General features: G+C 34.2%; 2 protein-coding genes across 2 annotated transcripts; both read left to right on the forward strand.

Annotated features, from left to right (window-relative positions):
• The first annotated feature begins 690 nt into the window (after positions 1 to 690).
• Positions 691 to 5,072, forward strand: LOC125871745 (signal recognition particle 9 kDa protein). The gene is made up of 4 exons (XM_049552404.1): positions 691 to 939; positions 1,022 to 1,090; positions 4,534 to 4,627; positions 4,849 to 5,072. The coding sequence occupies exons 1-4, from the start codon at positions 868 to 870 to the stop codon at positions 4,923 to 4,925; spliced, it is 312 nt and encodes a 103-aa protein (XP_049408361.1). The 5' UTR covers positions 691 to 867; the 3' UTR covers positions 4,926 to 5,072.
• Positions 5,073 to 6,662: 1,590 nt separating this feature from the next.
• LOC125869580 (protein CLT1, chloroplastic-like) lies at positions 6,663 to 14,927 on the forward strand. Its single transcript, XM_049550055.1, has 10 exons — positions 6,663 to 7,197; positions 10,568 to 10,713; positions 11,375 to 11,412; positions 12,395 to 12,510; positions 13,315 to 13,411; positions 13,526 to 13,561; positions 14,084 to 14,134; positions 14,207 to 14,330; positions 14,515 to 14,640; positions 14,756 to 14,927. Exons 1-10 carry the CDS (start codon positions 6,734 to 6,736, stop codon positions 14,923 to 14,925), a joined length of 1,368 nt encoding a protein of 455 aa, XP_049406012.1. The 5' UTR covers positions 6,663 to 6,733; the 3' UTR covers positions 14,926 to 14,927.
• The last annotated feature ends 371 nt before the right edge of the window (positions 14,928 to 15,298 follow it).

Genomic DNA, 15,298 nt, shown 5'->3' on the forward strand with positions numbered 1-15,298 from the left:
ATTATTCAATGTTGCGTTAGAAAATTTTATAAAGAACAGAGAAAGTGTGATCTTTAAAGTAATGAATATTGAGGAATTTAGACTTAAGGTTTTAATAGTTGGGCTAAAATTTAAGTGTTGGGCTTTAGAAAATGGTAAAATTAAAGACTTAAGTTAATTAAAATTTATCAAAATACTTATATTTTATTTATAAATAATTGTAAAATTTATATATATAACTTCTCGGTTCGGTTTGGTTGTTTTTGTTGTTAATTTTTAGTAAAATCAAAACCAAACCAAATAATATCGATTTTTCAAAATTTAAAACCAAACCTAACCAAATCAAATCAAATATCGATTTTTTAATCGATTTGGCTCGGATTACGATTCGATTTGATTTATAACCATAACCATGAACAATCCTACATGCTACAATCTAATTATTTCACTGCGATGAGATTTGTTAATTGCATAATTTTTCCTACCAATAGGTTGATCTTTAATTGTTGTCATTAGCAATCGAATTTATATATAGCAAGTTATAACTTTAATATATTATGATGCGAAAATATAAACTTATGCCTCGTGCTTAGGGGCCAATGCTCTAATGACCCGATTCGGAAAGGAAATCAACCCATACACTACACGGGCCAATACGGGTCGGGACCCGTTATTTAGAGGCCCATTAACATCTCAATTCCCCTTTTGCTCAAGCGACTCAAAACATACCAATAAAAGACTTTTCAAACCCCTGAGCAGCAAAACTTGAAAACCTCGCCGGCCGGTCACTGAATTTAGCTCCGGCGTCGTCAACAGTCACCGAGATAACGCTCGATTAGCAGTTATATATACATATATTTATATATAGCAGATACATAGAGAAGAAGAATGGTGTATATCACTTCCTGGGATGATTTCGTTGAGAGATCCGTACAGTTGTTTCGCGCCGATCCCGAGAAAGTAAGTGTTGTTCGACTCCGATGAGTTCAACATTTATTTTTTCGTATAAATTCATGTATTGATGGTATTTTTTTGTTTGTAGACTCGCTATGTGATGAAATACAGACATTCTGATGGTAAATTGGTTCTCAAGGTCACTGATGATAAAGAGGTAACCTTTTTTTTTGTTTCGTGTGATTTTTAGCTATAGTTTTGTGATTTTATTAGTAGATTGTGCATACATGGATGCTAAATTGAGTTTCGATTATTTTTGTTACTGCTATTTCTATGTCTGCATTACCATTTAGTGGAAGTGCTTGGGTTTATTTTATTGTTGTTAACTCTTGAATCCTGCTGGTGTGTGCGGAAAAGGTACAATCATGCACGAGATTGGTAGTACAGTGATGTTCACGGGTTCTATAAAGAAGTAATGATAAGCTTCTCTTAAGTTTTGATGATCGAAATCAATATGTTTGATATTTGGGATGTAATTGATACAATTGAAGCTTGTGTATTCATGGGTTGCTGAATTGAATTTTGATTATTTCTATATTTTTTGGTTGAGTTTAGTTAGTCTTTTCTATCTCCGCATTACAATTTAGTGCAAATGGTTGGGTTCCTTTTGTTGTTGTTCTCTGTTGAATACTATTGGTGTGTGTGATAAAACTCCAATCCGACACGAGTTAAGTTTTGATGATCGAAATCAACTTGTTTTGTATTTGTGGGATGGAATCGATGCAATTGAAGATGCTATTTGTCATATTGAGAGATATGATGTAATAACAATTAGATCAAGCATACATATGTTCGTTTTGTGGCTACAATAAAATCATTGAGGGAAGATGTTCATATCTTGGGGAGGCCCTGATATACATTTTGGTTGCATAAATTTGATGTGGCTCAAATTGACATGTTTTTAAAGGTCATATTTTATCAAGAGAGTGATAAAATATTACCACTATTATTTTTGTATAATATGGGTCTAAGATGTGCTTTAATGAAGCAATGTTGCAAGTAAATACTCATATAGCGGACCCTAACTTGCTAGGGATTGAGGCGTAGTTGTTGTTCTTGTTTTATGTGGAAGCAGGGTATCTTTAAACCTGGTTGGCTGAGGTGTTTGGTCTATCTTGTAGTAGTTTTTTAGTGTGCTGTTAGGCTTTATAGAGATGAGCGTTTTGGTATTCCATAGTGGAAGTTGACTTTCTTTAGGGGGAGAGGGTAGATATCCAAGTCATGCACTCATGCTTGATGGCATATCTTAGTGTTATTTTTTTGCTTATGTGTGAAGTAACGAGTAATGGATTTCTTGTTTTGTGTCTGTTAATATTTCATATGCACTATTTTCTTTTTCTCCTTACCACATGTTACACTCATAACGTCATGTTCATTTTCTTAATTGCTATTTCTTTTGTAGTCTATAAGTTGTTAGAATTCCTACAACTGTAATATTGATAAGGTAGAACTCTAAAGAGATTCAACGTCGGGGAAGAGTTAAAGTGAGAATCAGATGAGAACACTGCTTAGCTGGGAAGTACATGGAAAGAGTTGATTAAGAGGAAAGCAGGTTATGTTTGATGTTAAAGGAAGTCTTTTCTTTCCTTTATGACCAAGGATTGTGGAACCAACTAGTTTAACACCTAAAGAAGACACGGCTTTGTGCAATGATGCCAACAATTATACAGCATCTCGAGAAAAGCTTTTATGGTCTAAAAAGTGGAGTCATCTGCAATCCTTGGACCTGAGCGAGCCAAAACATTATAGTAACCCAGATAATATTTTTTTTTTCCCCTCAAATGGATAGTATCATTGACATACCACATTCTGCTATATTTACAATAACAAATATTTCTCTTTCTTCTTTTTAAAGCTTATATCATGTACATGCTTTTGTTTGGATGTTCTTGAAGTTGATTCTTCTGGTGAAAAGCCAAAGAGGGTGAAAGTAGTAGTAAAAGAAAATGTTTAACTTTTTAAGGTGGGGAGAAAGGAAGGGGGAAGTGTGGAGTCGAAGGGTAGAGACAGACAGACAGGGAGATCTGTTTTATCAGATGACCTGTGTATCATCTTTTGCCTCTTTGAGATTACTAGGGGATGGCTTTTAAGCGTATTTTTTGTGAAGCTTCTTAGGATAGGTTGCATAAATGACTTAAGCCAATTTTTGTAGTTCTCTAATCACAAATTTAGAATTGACCAGATATTTTGCTGGAATCTCTTCTAGGTTTCATATATCTCCCTAAACTTCAGTAGAGGGCACATTTAAGATCCTTGATGCTGTACCTACCATACTTTTCCTTTCTCTCTCATATTCTTTTATGGTTCAGTTCAGCTCCCCCTATGAGTTTTTTAATATCCGATAAATCCCGTAGTTTCCATCTTCGAAACTTGATAGATAATGAGTCTGTCCTTTTACCAGACTTGGTCCATAACAGGATTCAAACTTGTGACATGCTATCCCTCATTGTGCTACCTTTGCCATTTGTCAAAGCGCTGAGGCCTCTCCATTGTCCTTTTCCCTCAACATATTTTTATTTTTCTCTTATTACCTAGCTTGTGGTGAACCTTATTTCTTTTGGTTCTCTTATGTTTGAACATTAGAACATACCTCAGCTCTTTTGCAGCTTACTTGGGTGACTGGACATTCTGTCAGAAACTTTGATGATACCCAAATTCAAAAGTTATTAGTACCTCTCATGGAAAAGTAATGGAGAATAGTCCTAAAATAATTGTGTTCTATTTTGGTTTGAAATGTTTGAGTTGGCTTGTATAATTCTGATGGTAAACCAGTCATTGAACGGAGAAAATATGATCACCTTCCACTTCCTTTGTGCTGAAACTAGAAAGAGTCAGTTAGTAGGTGCCTGTTCCTATTCCTACCTTTCAGCCCCCTTCCCCCTTCCCCCAAAACCCAACCCAACCCAAAAAAGGGTGGGGAATAATAGCAGCATTGCTGATAGGTATGTGATAAAGTGTGGAAATAGGTGGCGTGTGTTGCCGTACGCCCTTTTCCCTGCGGAGCATGGTGACGTAATTATCTTTCTTATAAACAGATCTTCAAGCAATGTCTATTATGTGGAGTGTGTGTGTTTGCGTGTTTTCAGGTTAAATAAAGGACAAAATGATGATTTATCGTGTGTTTTTGTATTAGATATTATATCAGTGATATACATACATGTTATCTCAAGTGAGTTTCACTCTTCTTTTTTTTCTCCTCTTGTCCTTAACTTAGACTACTCACTGTACTTGCATAGTATAATTTTCAAACGAAGAGGCGTCAGTTGAACCCTCCCTTCTCTACCTTTAGCTCTGCAGACGTTGTTATTTCTTCATGGTGTTGAATAAAGCTGTTATTCAGTCTTTGCATCAAATATTTGGGTTCCTCTTGTTCTCGTGTGAATGAAAAGAGGGACATTTGCTGCTCCTCTATGTAATGTTTCCCTTGTATGCATTTGGTAGCTCATAATTGTGGACTTCTGTAGCTCTTTTATGTAATAGTTCCTTTTTAGACATTTGGTATGTAATGTATCCAGTATCCCATGCTTGATGGGAGCATGTCAGAGAATTTTCCATATTGGTTGCCTGTTCTAATGGTTTGTATTTTTAATTCCTTGCTAGTGTATCAAGTTTAAGACTGACCAAGCCCAAGATGCCAAGAAGATGGAGAAACTTAACAACATTTTTTTCACCTTGATGTCTCGTGGTCCGGACGGTATTACTTTTTCAAACTTTCTTCACATGGTACCTTGTTTGTTTGGTACAAGTAACATCCAATGACAATCTGATCTTTACTAATTGCTCACGTGTACCTTGTTAGACATGCTTCTATCTTTGCGCGTATTGATTCCTAAGAAGTTCTATTTGATACTTGCATAGTTGCATCTCCCCAATGCTCCAGTCATCGTAATGCTTTGCAATTTCTCTTTTTTGCAGCTGATATATCTGAAGTGGGTGGCAAAGAACAAATGGAGGCACAAGCACCTAAGAAAGGAAGAGGAAGGAAACAATAATTCTTCGATGGGTTTGTTGCTGCACCTCTCTACTGCTGTGAAGATAATTTTTTAAACCTGCAAGGAATTTCTCTCCAACTTCTTTTTGTATTATTAATGGAACACATCTTTTTTGCTTTTTGAAGATAGTCCTTTTAATTTGCAAGCTCTGGTATCTTAGCTTATTTATCTTTGCAGAGCTTAACTTGAGGATAAACTAACTAGACTAGACAAATGTTATCCAAGTAGTCTTTTTGTGTCCCATAATGTTTAAGACTGACAAAAAAAATGTCTAAGACTGTGTACACACCACCCTCTCTAGACTCTACTTGTGGGGTTGCACGAGGTTTGTTGTTGTTGCATAATGTGTTAGGTATCTCATATCTGCTTTGGAACCTTACTAATTGGAGTTCGTGCTGGGAAGCTCCACTTTGGGGTTTAACGCTCTTTACTAAGAGTGATTTTATCCTCAAGACCGAACTCAAAATCTTCTCTTAATGATTAGTACTCCTTCGTTTCAATTTGTTTGTCTTACTTTCTTCTTTTGTCTGTTTCAAAATAACTTTTCTTTTCTTTTCTTTTTTTAGCGATTTTTTAACTTCAACTTTCCATATGATATGTTTAAGACTACAAGATCTAGAAGATCCTTTACTTTCTCAAACTTCATATCAATTCAAAATTAGACAAACAAATTGAAATGAATTAGTTTATGAGACTGACGTGAAGTGGAGTAGTCGCGACACTTTCTTATTGGATCTATTGGTGTCACCAAAATGGTAGGTAGGTAGTGGATGTGTGATGTTTAGAGTTGTCACTCGTGCACCTATTCTCAATCGAAGAATGAGTGATCTGTTAGTCAACTTTGAAAGGGTTGTATCAAAAGTGTTAACAATTTATTGTCTTTTTATGTTTTTAAAGTTCCTTCTCTTTTCTTTTTCTAGTCACTACATTACCTTTTCAAAGTAGGGGACCTTCACTAATGATTTAACACAACCAATAAAGTGTTAATTATTCTATATAAAATATTCTAGTTATTATTACTACTGAAAAAGCACCACACATTAAAAGATTAAAAAGCCAACAAGATTCTTTTGATAAAAACCAATGGCTAAAGGCTGCGTTAACTTTAAATAATGGCACAAATAAATGAAATAAGTAGATATTTTTAAACCAATGGCTAAAGGCTGCGTTAACTTTAAATAATGACACAAATAAATGAAATAAGTAGATATTTTTAGTATCTTTTTTGCAAGTCAATATTGTCACCTAAAACGAATTACACACTAAAGCTACGATCAATTCATATGTTATATTCTAGCATCCCACAACTACTATCATGATTATTGCTAACAAGGATTCCCCATTTCAAAATTATTAGATAGATCATTAGGTTCAAAGTTGTATATCACTGCTATGAAACATTTTAAGTTGAGCATCTAGTTCTCGTATATAGTTCTACACCGATAAAAAGAATATGTACCATGTGAGCGAATTTGATGACTTCCATCGAATGCAATTTCAATTTTAAGACTTCCACAAAATTGAAATTAAAAAATAAAACCAAAATGCTTACGTATGCTATGATGTGAATGACTATATTAATTTGTTTCCTTCGTTGTAAGTTCCAAATTAAAATTAAAAAAATCGAAATAATTTTTTATTTCCTATTTTGTCCTTATGTGCTTTTCTGTCGTAATCACCATCATATTACACAAAAAAAAAAGAAGGTTATATAAGAGCTTCTTCTCAAAATTCTTATTATTAATAACTGAAAGAAAAAATAAATCTGTTTTACGTATTTTCGTAATTGATAATTGTACAATCTCACCATGTCGGTTTGTACTCGCCGGATAATTACCGGCGAATTGTCGTCGCCGATAGCAAGGTATCATATTCCGGTAACAAAACTTCCAGCTATCCGGTCACCGGATTATCTCTCTTCCACATATGTTCGTCATTTCATAAGCAATACTCGCCAGCCGACCTCAATCGTTAGCAGATCAACGAGAACGAAACTTTACGTAATTGCGGCAGCGGAATCGACCGGTGTATTCCGCCGCGGCGGACGCGATGGCGGAGAGAATGGGAAATGGAGGACAAGGAGGAGGTGTGCGGTGGGAGATCAGGTTGTGGAGATTAATGAGAACCGGAAAAGTAGTAATCGACGGGCGGAGGTGGCGGTTGCAGCGACGGCTACGGTGGTGCTAGGGGTAGGGAATCGCGTGCTTTACAAGTTGGCGTTAGTGCCTTTGAAGAACTATCCTTTCTTCTTGGCACAACTCGCCACTTTCGGGTAATTTTCTTTTCGTTTCATATTAATTGATCCTTGTTGATTTGACATGAAAATATAATTAGAACTATATTTTTGCTTAACTATTAGTAACATACTTTAGAACTCTAAATTTGATTATTAGTATTATTTTACGTAGTTATTTAAGACTAATAGCTTGTTTGTACGAGCAATAAAAAATAACTAATTACAATTCATTAGATTGATTTTAGATAAGTTTATTTCATGTTTGGCTATGATAAAATTATAAAATAACTTAAAGATTGTAATGTTATTTTTATTCATAGTAAGGGTATGATAACAAATAACTAATTTTGAGATAATTTATTTTCAACCAAATAAGTCACTAAGTTAGTACGAGAAAAAAGTGATAGAATTTTCTTAATTTGTGAAAATAGATAAATAAAATAAAATATCTATTTAGAGTCTATTTCCTTTTTTGACCTTTGAGCTAGTCAAAAAAGAAATTCTAGTTATGAATATTTTTACCATATTTTTCAATGGATAATATTGCTTATTAATTTTTGGAAAGTAAAATGAGAGCTCAGAAAATATATATATTTTTAATATAACTGATCAACTTAGCGCGCCTCAACTAATTTTAAAGGTACCTAAAAAATTCTGTTGAAAGCACCACCTTCAAATGAATCTTACAATGTGCGATCTAGATTTAATCGAGGTTTAAATGCATGCATTAAATACCGGAAGAAAAAAAAGTACCGATTATCTCCTACTGATCCAAGCACCGAATGTGATTTGAAAATACAATTAACAATCTTATGTTATTTTTTGTTTTATTATTGATTTGAAATAGAAGTTTTTTTATTTTTTCCTTGTTAACCCGCGAATTTTTCAATTAAATATGAAGGAGAATTTAACCTTCCGCGATATTTTAGGGTGACCCGAGTGGATAGTGTAAGTCAACTATCTTTTGTTATTTCTTTGGTTCTGTTTTACCGTCACCTTTTTTTTCTCCACGTATTTTAGAAATACATTAATTAAGAAATAATTTGACGTATTCCACATTTATTAGAGTAAAATTAGTGAACCGATTCTCTTTTTTTTTATTTTTAAATTTTAATATAATAATAACTATTTTTAGAAAATGTGATAAGTAAAAAAAAGTATGTAGGGAGTATAACATGGTCAAAGATGTTGAAATTATAATGAAAGGAAACGACAATTATAATTATAATAAAAATATAAGAGAGAAATAGTAAATATATCAAGCGGCAAGGTACATTTAATTTGTACAATTGGTATGAGAAACAACTTGTAAAATATAGTATTTTTCATGTAAATTAAGAATATATAGATTTTATATATTAAAAAAAATGAAATAACCTAGTTCAACTTATCTATATATTTGTTTTGAAATGGTTTTGATTGTGTTTTATTCGACCCTATGATCTTTTGGAAACAATCTTTTTGCCTCATAATGTAAAGGTAAGGTCTGTGTACACTTAATCATCTCCAAACTCTACCTATGAAATTACATTGAATATATTATTGTTATAGAGAAAATTATTAAATATAGAAAAATATGCTTTTTTTCTTCTTAGTAATGCTCCATGTAAATCCATTTTGTAATGTGTGCCCTTAGCTGAAAGACAAAAGTTCCTTTACAAAAATAAAGAAAATGGAACGCCACGTGAGAAAATTCCAAGGTCACGTGACATGATGTCAAGGGTAATAGAGACATTTAAAGGTACTGCCTATTTTTGTCAGTGTCAGTCCTTGTCATACTTTCCATAGATGGGGGTAATAGAGTAATTTCCATCTTAATAATGCATAGTATTAGTGATTCACAATGAAAGAATAAAACTTTGCATTGCCTCTTTCAATTTATCACTTCCCCTACCTAGAATGTATTCTTTTGACTGCACCTTGGACCCACTGGACCATATTACTATAGTTTTCTAGTCATTGATGCATCATCAATTATTGGGGGTGTAGGTTAAATGTTATGTCATGCCAAAAGTTATACTCTCTCTTAATTTATGTCACATTTTGAATATCGAGATTCAAACAAGTCTATTTTTTATCGTAAATTTTTTCTATATTTTTTAAATATTTTGAATTATCAATTATTGAGGCTTATAGTACTTTTTATGTAGTTTACAAATATATAAATTTCATTTTAAAAAAATTTAAAGATTTCATGAAGAAATTCTCGGTCAAACTGTTTGACTCTCGAAAAACGAAATGTGTCACATAAATTGGGACAGAGGGAGTAGTAATTAATAGTAAATATGGTAACTTTATTTCCTAATCAAGTCCATCAAGTGCTATATTTGACTCTAACCTGAGCTATGCTCGACCCATCACTTAAGCTTCACCATTGGTAGGATGCTGGTGTTACTCAACAATACCTCAACACAATGTGTGTGCATGTTATTCTTGGGAATTGAACCACTTATTAGGATAAAACACTTGCCATCATATAAAAAATGAGCACAACTTTATTTATTAACCAAGTTCATCAAGAAAGCACTATGTTTGACCATGACACTGATCGGGTCGTCCCATAGGCAGAATGTTGGTGTTCCCTTAACAATAGTTAAAAATTTGCTTTGTATATTTGAGACCTATGTGTGACATATTTGCATTTGTTTAATTTTCCTTTTAAAATTTAAATCCCTGTAGCCTTCATTGTTAATCTTTGTGGTTGGAAATAAGAAGTGGTTCTAATTTGTGATAATTAAAAGGGAAAAAATTAAGTATTACCCCTACAAACAAGTTTAACAGTATGCTTATTCTACATATACAATGTCACTGGAAAAAATAATGCTCCTGCAGGATGATTTTGCTCTACATTGTTTGTGATACTTGATGCATGGGGTAACTTTATTATGCAATTTATTATGGGAGATTGAATTGTGTGCTCTGTACCTTTTTTTGCTTGGTTTCCAGATTTGGTTCAAATGATGCTTTAAATGAGATGAATCAGAAACAGCAGAACTGTTATTAATGACATTGGTTCTGATGAACTGGTTATTATAGTTAACTTTCTAACAGCCACACAAGTTCAGTTTTAAGCCAACTTTAGGTAGTATTGAAAGTGCAAGGATCTGGTCCTATCCGACCCAACCCTGGAACTTTGAACGGGTGGCTTGTTTGGACGGCAGAACGGGGATTCATGAACTCTTTGATAGTGTGACTAAAGTAATAACTCACATTACTAAGACTTAAGAAGATAAAAATCATAAGTATGTATAAGTTCTTTAGTTTCGCTCTGGATATGCTGAATATCTGAGTACAATGCATCAATAATAAAAATTTGTAGACACATTTGTTACTGATTGTTTATTTCCAGTTGTTTTGTTTAATGGTTGGAATAACTTAATTGCTTCGTCTGCCTCCTTTCACCCAGATATGTACTCGTATACTTCTCTATCTTATACGTACGGTATCATACTGGCAAGGTTACTGATGAAATGCTTTCCCTTCCAAAAATTCCATATGTTGCTGTTGGTCTATTAGAGGCTCTTGCTGCTGCGTCTGGCATGGCAGCTGGAGGTAATACAATGTTTATGCTGAATCAAATTACTAGAATATCCAGTAGATGTTTTAAAGTATTTTCGTTACTCAAATTGGATATCTCTTTGTCTATGATATTCATCAAAACATTATTTCTTCATGTGCTTTTATTAGTACTAATTAGATGGGAGTTACCTGCAATGTTTCCTGTAATAGGTAATTAACTTCTATGGAAATAAGACATTATTTTGAAAGTAAAAAATTCAAAGCAAATATAGAGCACTTCTAATACTTTTCAGTTCGAAGTTTTTACTTTGTATAATGTTAGCCTAGAAATCTGAAAAGGAAAGTGATATCCTTTAAAATTGAAGATGCTATGAAACACAATTATCTAAGTAGATTATGTTTAATCGAAGTGTTTATTGCAAAGGAGTACCATAAGTAATTGCAAACCTCTATAGACATTTCATTGCTTACAAAATACAAAGAGTCCTTTTGACAAGACTTAAACAAGTTGCTCTCGAAATGCCAATTTGTTGACAGCTTGTATTATTTTCATTTAGTTCATGGACCTCTCTATTTGAAATTTATTTCTGGATCTTCTGTTCTTTTCATGAAATCTTGAACATGAGAATTTGTATAGCTTTGCCGATTTTCGATTCTTTACTTAATCCTTTGTTATTATTCTCTTCTACAACAGCTATTCTTTCCGGGGCCACAATTCCAATACTCTCACAGGTAATAAAATTTTAAAATTTGTTTCCTTTCACCTTTTTTTTGAACTTCTTAGAGCATATACTGATAATGAGCCACATGATTTTAGGTTTTTAGGAAATGTATCCATCAGTTCAAGTGCCTAAGTCTGTTGATGGAAAACTAGGAAGCTTACCTGAAAACTTGATTGCAGGACCAAACACTTTGAAGATAGGGAAATAAAAACTAAAAATAGGGAGCGGGTGCTAATATAGTAGTGGCTTGACTGCATAAATGTATTTGTTCTAACAATTTTACGCTCCTCTCATAGAACATTGTCTACGAAGACTATCGAACAATTTGATTGTTGACATTAATGGGTTCATTTCTTAACCACTGTTATTAAATACCTGTACTCAGAAAGATTAACTGGTCACCCTAAAAACATATGATTTAGATAATGGGAAATCAAATGCTCTTAAGATGTGCAGTCATATAAGTTGATCACATAAAACATAAGGCACAAGTAGTACACGTAGAAGAGGATAAGAATGAGATGAAGTCACCTGAGATAGTTTGGTTATGTCCTTTTTTGGACCTCCAAATGCACAGGCTTGTAGAATTGATACTATGATGATTGAAAGTGCTAAAGTGGATGAGGTAGATCCAATCCATATAAAAAACCTACAGAGTCTTATGTATATATTCGGACTTAGCAAAGAATAGAACAAAACGGAAGCAAAAGATCCATATATGTTTGGCAGGAATCTTTTTAGTTTGTTTAGAGATTTTCATGTCAGTGTAAAATTTATAAAACTTATAGTTTTGGGAGATAGAAAAAGGACAAATGGTTGAGTATTCAAATGAAATGGTCCAAATGAATATTGAGGACCCCAACTAGTGTGAGATTGAGGCATAGTGCTTGTTGTTGTTTTACGGACATGCTTGTAGGCTTACTTCGTGTAATGCTTCCTGCGACAAGTTAATTGAATCTGTTATTTAACTCGGCCATCTGTTGATCTTGCAGAGCTTTCTTGTGTGGCAACTTCTCCTGTCTTTTATTTTCCTTGGAAGAAGATATAGCCTCAACCAGTTGTTTGGGTGCTTTCTCGTGTCTGTTGGTGTTATAGTAACTGTAGCAAGGTATGTGACACAATTTCTGTCTATAGCTTTTTGAGAATTACGTAACAATCAGTTTGCAAAATTTGTTCAAGTGGCTGGAAGTTTCTAACTACTGAGATCTGAAGCCTCGTCGTCTATTTAGTTTGTGGTGATAGTTCTTCCTAAGTATGTCTATGCTCCTCTTGGATTTGGCCGTGCCATTGAGGCTGGTCAGTCTCATGCTATGCAGTGTCATTGAGGAATGCACTTACTCCAAAAAATAAAACAAGAGTTCTTCCTAAAGTGTTCTAAATCTTGTTGTCATGTAAAGTTTCAGAAAACTAATTGATGCACATAAAATTGCTTGGAAGTCAATGTCTATCTTCTCTATATTGTTTAGTGAAAAAGTATAACAATAAAACCACCAAAAGTTCAAATGGTGAAGTGTTGCATTTGTGCTTTCTCTTTCTGCGTATGGATGATGCTCAGCTGCAGATACGTATCATTAGTGTTCCCTTTGTCAAAATTATTTGTTGTTGAACTAGAGATTTTGAGAAACCAATCAGATGTTTCTATAATTCTAAGTATCTACAGTAACCATGCCCCTAAAGTGTGCATCATCCTATCACACTCCAAACTTCTATCTTATCCTTACTATTGTGTTTGGTTAGGTAGGACTTCCACGTTATTTATTACTCATGGATAAATGAAATATTTGAAATGATAATCTACTTCCAACAAGAGTTATCCTCTTTGGAAAATCTTGGTTTGCAATTAAGTTTGAATGAGGAACCATACTTTCAAATAGTGGTTGAATTTCCTGATTGTCTCTTACTTAATTTGCAGTGGATCTAGTGCTGGATCTTTGATGGACGGTGGTGTATTTTGGAGTCTTTTGATGATAGTTTCTTTTTTGTTACAAGCTGCGGATACTGTCTTGAAGGTTCATACCTTCCCTTTTGTTTCCTCTATTCTTCTTTCAATACGATTTCGAGGTTTTGTCATCTTCATGACAGCAGTATGATTTACCTAGAGGATTCATTTTCCTTGTATGCAGGAAGTAATATTCCTGGATGCTGCTAAAAGGCTGAAGGTAGGCATGCTGCAGATTTTTCTATCACTCCCTCAGTTTCAATTTATTTGTCTGGTTTTGACTTTACGCAGATTTTAAGAAAGTAAAGAAAAACTTTTGAATCTTATGGTCTTAAACTAAAGAAATGTTGAATGTACCTAAATGCCCTTTAATCTTGTGGTCTTAAAAATGTCAAATGAAATATTGAAATCAAAGAGTTGCTAAAAAAGGAAAGAGGCATTCTTTTTGAAATAGACTAAAAAGGAAAGTAAGACAAACAAATCGAAACGGAGGGAGTACATGATTTAGCTGTTAAAAGTCAGAAAACCATTATCTGAATAAGAAGTTTATCTTTGTCGAAAAGTAAGAGGAAACTTGTTCTGCTACTAGAAACAGTTGTACCTAGACTTGAGCGTCTTTAGTCACCTTGCCTAGGTTCAGTTAGCCCACAAAAATGTATGTTGAATTCCTAACTTTGTTCTGTTATTACTTGACATACTAAGATCTGATGGTCTTTTTCTTAATTTACTATGGTATAAGCAGGGAGGTACTGTTGATCTGTTTGTTGTGAACTCGTTTGGATCGGCTTACCAGGTAGGCATCTTGTACTATTTATCATTCACTGTATTCTTTTCCTTACTGAAACTGGTTCGACATCTTTTGCAGGCAGTTTTTATATGCCTTCTCCTCCCATTTTTGTCGAAGTTATGGGGTGTTCCATTTACTCAACTGCCAAACTATCTTAGAGATGGTGCTGCATGCTTTTTGAACATCGGCACATTATCCAGTGGTAAGTAGTGAAATAGTTTGAGTTAGCTTCTGATGATGCACGAAAAGGAGAAGCATGAATAATGAACCTTGGACCTAATTCGACCCCAAAAGCTAGATCATGCGATATTTTCTTCTCAATTTATTACTCTTTTATTCAAAGACAGAACACTGATTGTAGTTGTTTCTTTCTCGTCTTGTTCTAGGGTGTGCTGGTGCACCTCTTCTACCGCTGCTGTTTATCATTGTCAACATGGGTTACAATATATCATTGTTACATCTGCTTAAGATTTCCTCTGCTGTGCTATCTTGTCTCGCGTCTACAGTTTCAGGTATTTCACTGACACTAGCAGATTTAGTCTCCGCTTACTGCAGTTGAAACCTTTTCTTCTAGACGAATATCTAGGCGCTACTGACCTCAATTTCTTTTGATACTTCTCTCTGCAGTACCAATCTCAGTCTTTTTATTCACATTACCATTACCATATCTTGGCGTTGCATCCTCCCTCCCACCCGGTTTCATTTCAGGAGCCATCATCCTCGTCATAGGAATGCTTGTCTATACTTGGAGGCCATCAAGTCGCCTAAAAAATCAGGAAGTTGATTGCCACTGTTAACTTCCGTCCCTTGTCACATTTGAGGTAGACGAAGATACGACACCATTCTCCAACTTCCACAAGAAGTAAACGAGGGATCAAGACATGCATGGTGATTTTTTTATTTTTTTTTCAGTTCTAGCCTCTCAAACCGCTTTTCTGAAAATCGTTATCAATCAATGGAGGTTTGACAGGATTATTACTCAAATCCGTTGCTCTTTTTAAATGCATGGAGTCTGTACCATTCATATCCTTATAAATTTGTTCCGATGCCAGAGTTGGTTGTTGTATATCTAGAAGTACAGAAACAGGGGCGGAGGTAGAAGCTCAGATATGGGTGCAGCCAAACCCAGTAGTTTTTTACTCGTAAAGTGTATTTGTGTTACGAAATTCT

This window comes from Solanum stenotomum, chromosome 7 (genome assembly GCF_019186545.1).
Source record: "Solanum stenotomum isolate F172 chromosome 7, ASM1918654v1, whole genome shotgun sequence".
Classification (NCBI taxonomy): Eukaryota; Viridiplantae; Streptophyta; class Magnoliopsida; order Solanales; family Solanaceae; genus Solanum; species Solanum stenotomum.

What these genes read in the sequence shown, in the direction of transcription:
- LOC125871745 (XM_049552404.1), top strand. Translation starts at nt 868, where the DNA reads ATGGTGTATATCACTTCCTGGGATGATTTCGTTGAGAGATCCGTACAG. An exon ending in TTCGCGCCGATCCCGAGAAA is followed by an intron (nt 940 to 1,021) that starts GTAAGTGTTGTT and finishes TTTTGTTTGTAG; the next exon opens with ACTCGCTATGTGATGAAATA. An exon ending in AGGTCACTGATGATAAAGAG is followed by an intron (nt 1,091 to 4,533) that starts GTAACCTTTTTT and finishes ATTCCTTGCTAG; the next exon opens with TGTATCAAGTTTAAGACTGA.
- LOC125869580 (XM_049550055.1), top strand. Translation starts at nt 6,734, where the DNA reads ATGTCGGTTTGTACTCGCCGGATAATTACCGGCGAATTGTCGTCGCCG. An exon ending in CGTTTGGATCGGCTTACCAG is followed by an intron (nt 14,135 to 14,206) that starts GTAGGCATCTTG and finishes CATCTTTTGCAG; the next exon opens with GCAGTTTTTATATGCCTTCT. An exon ending in TCTCGCGTCTACAGTTTCAG is followed by an intron (nt 14,641 to 14,755) that starts GTATTTCACTGA and finishes TTCTCTCTGCAG; the next exon opens with TACCAATCTCAGTCTTTTTA.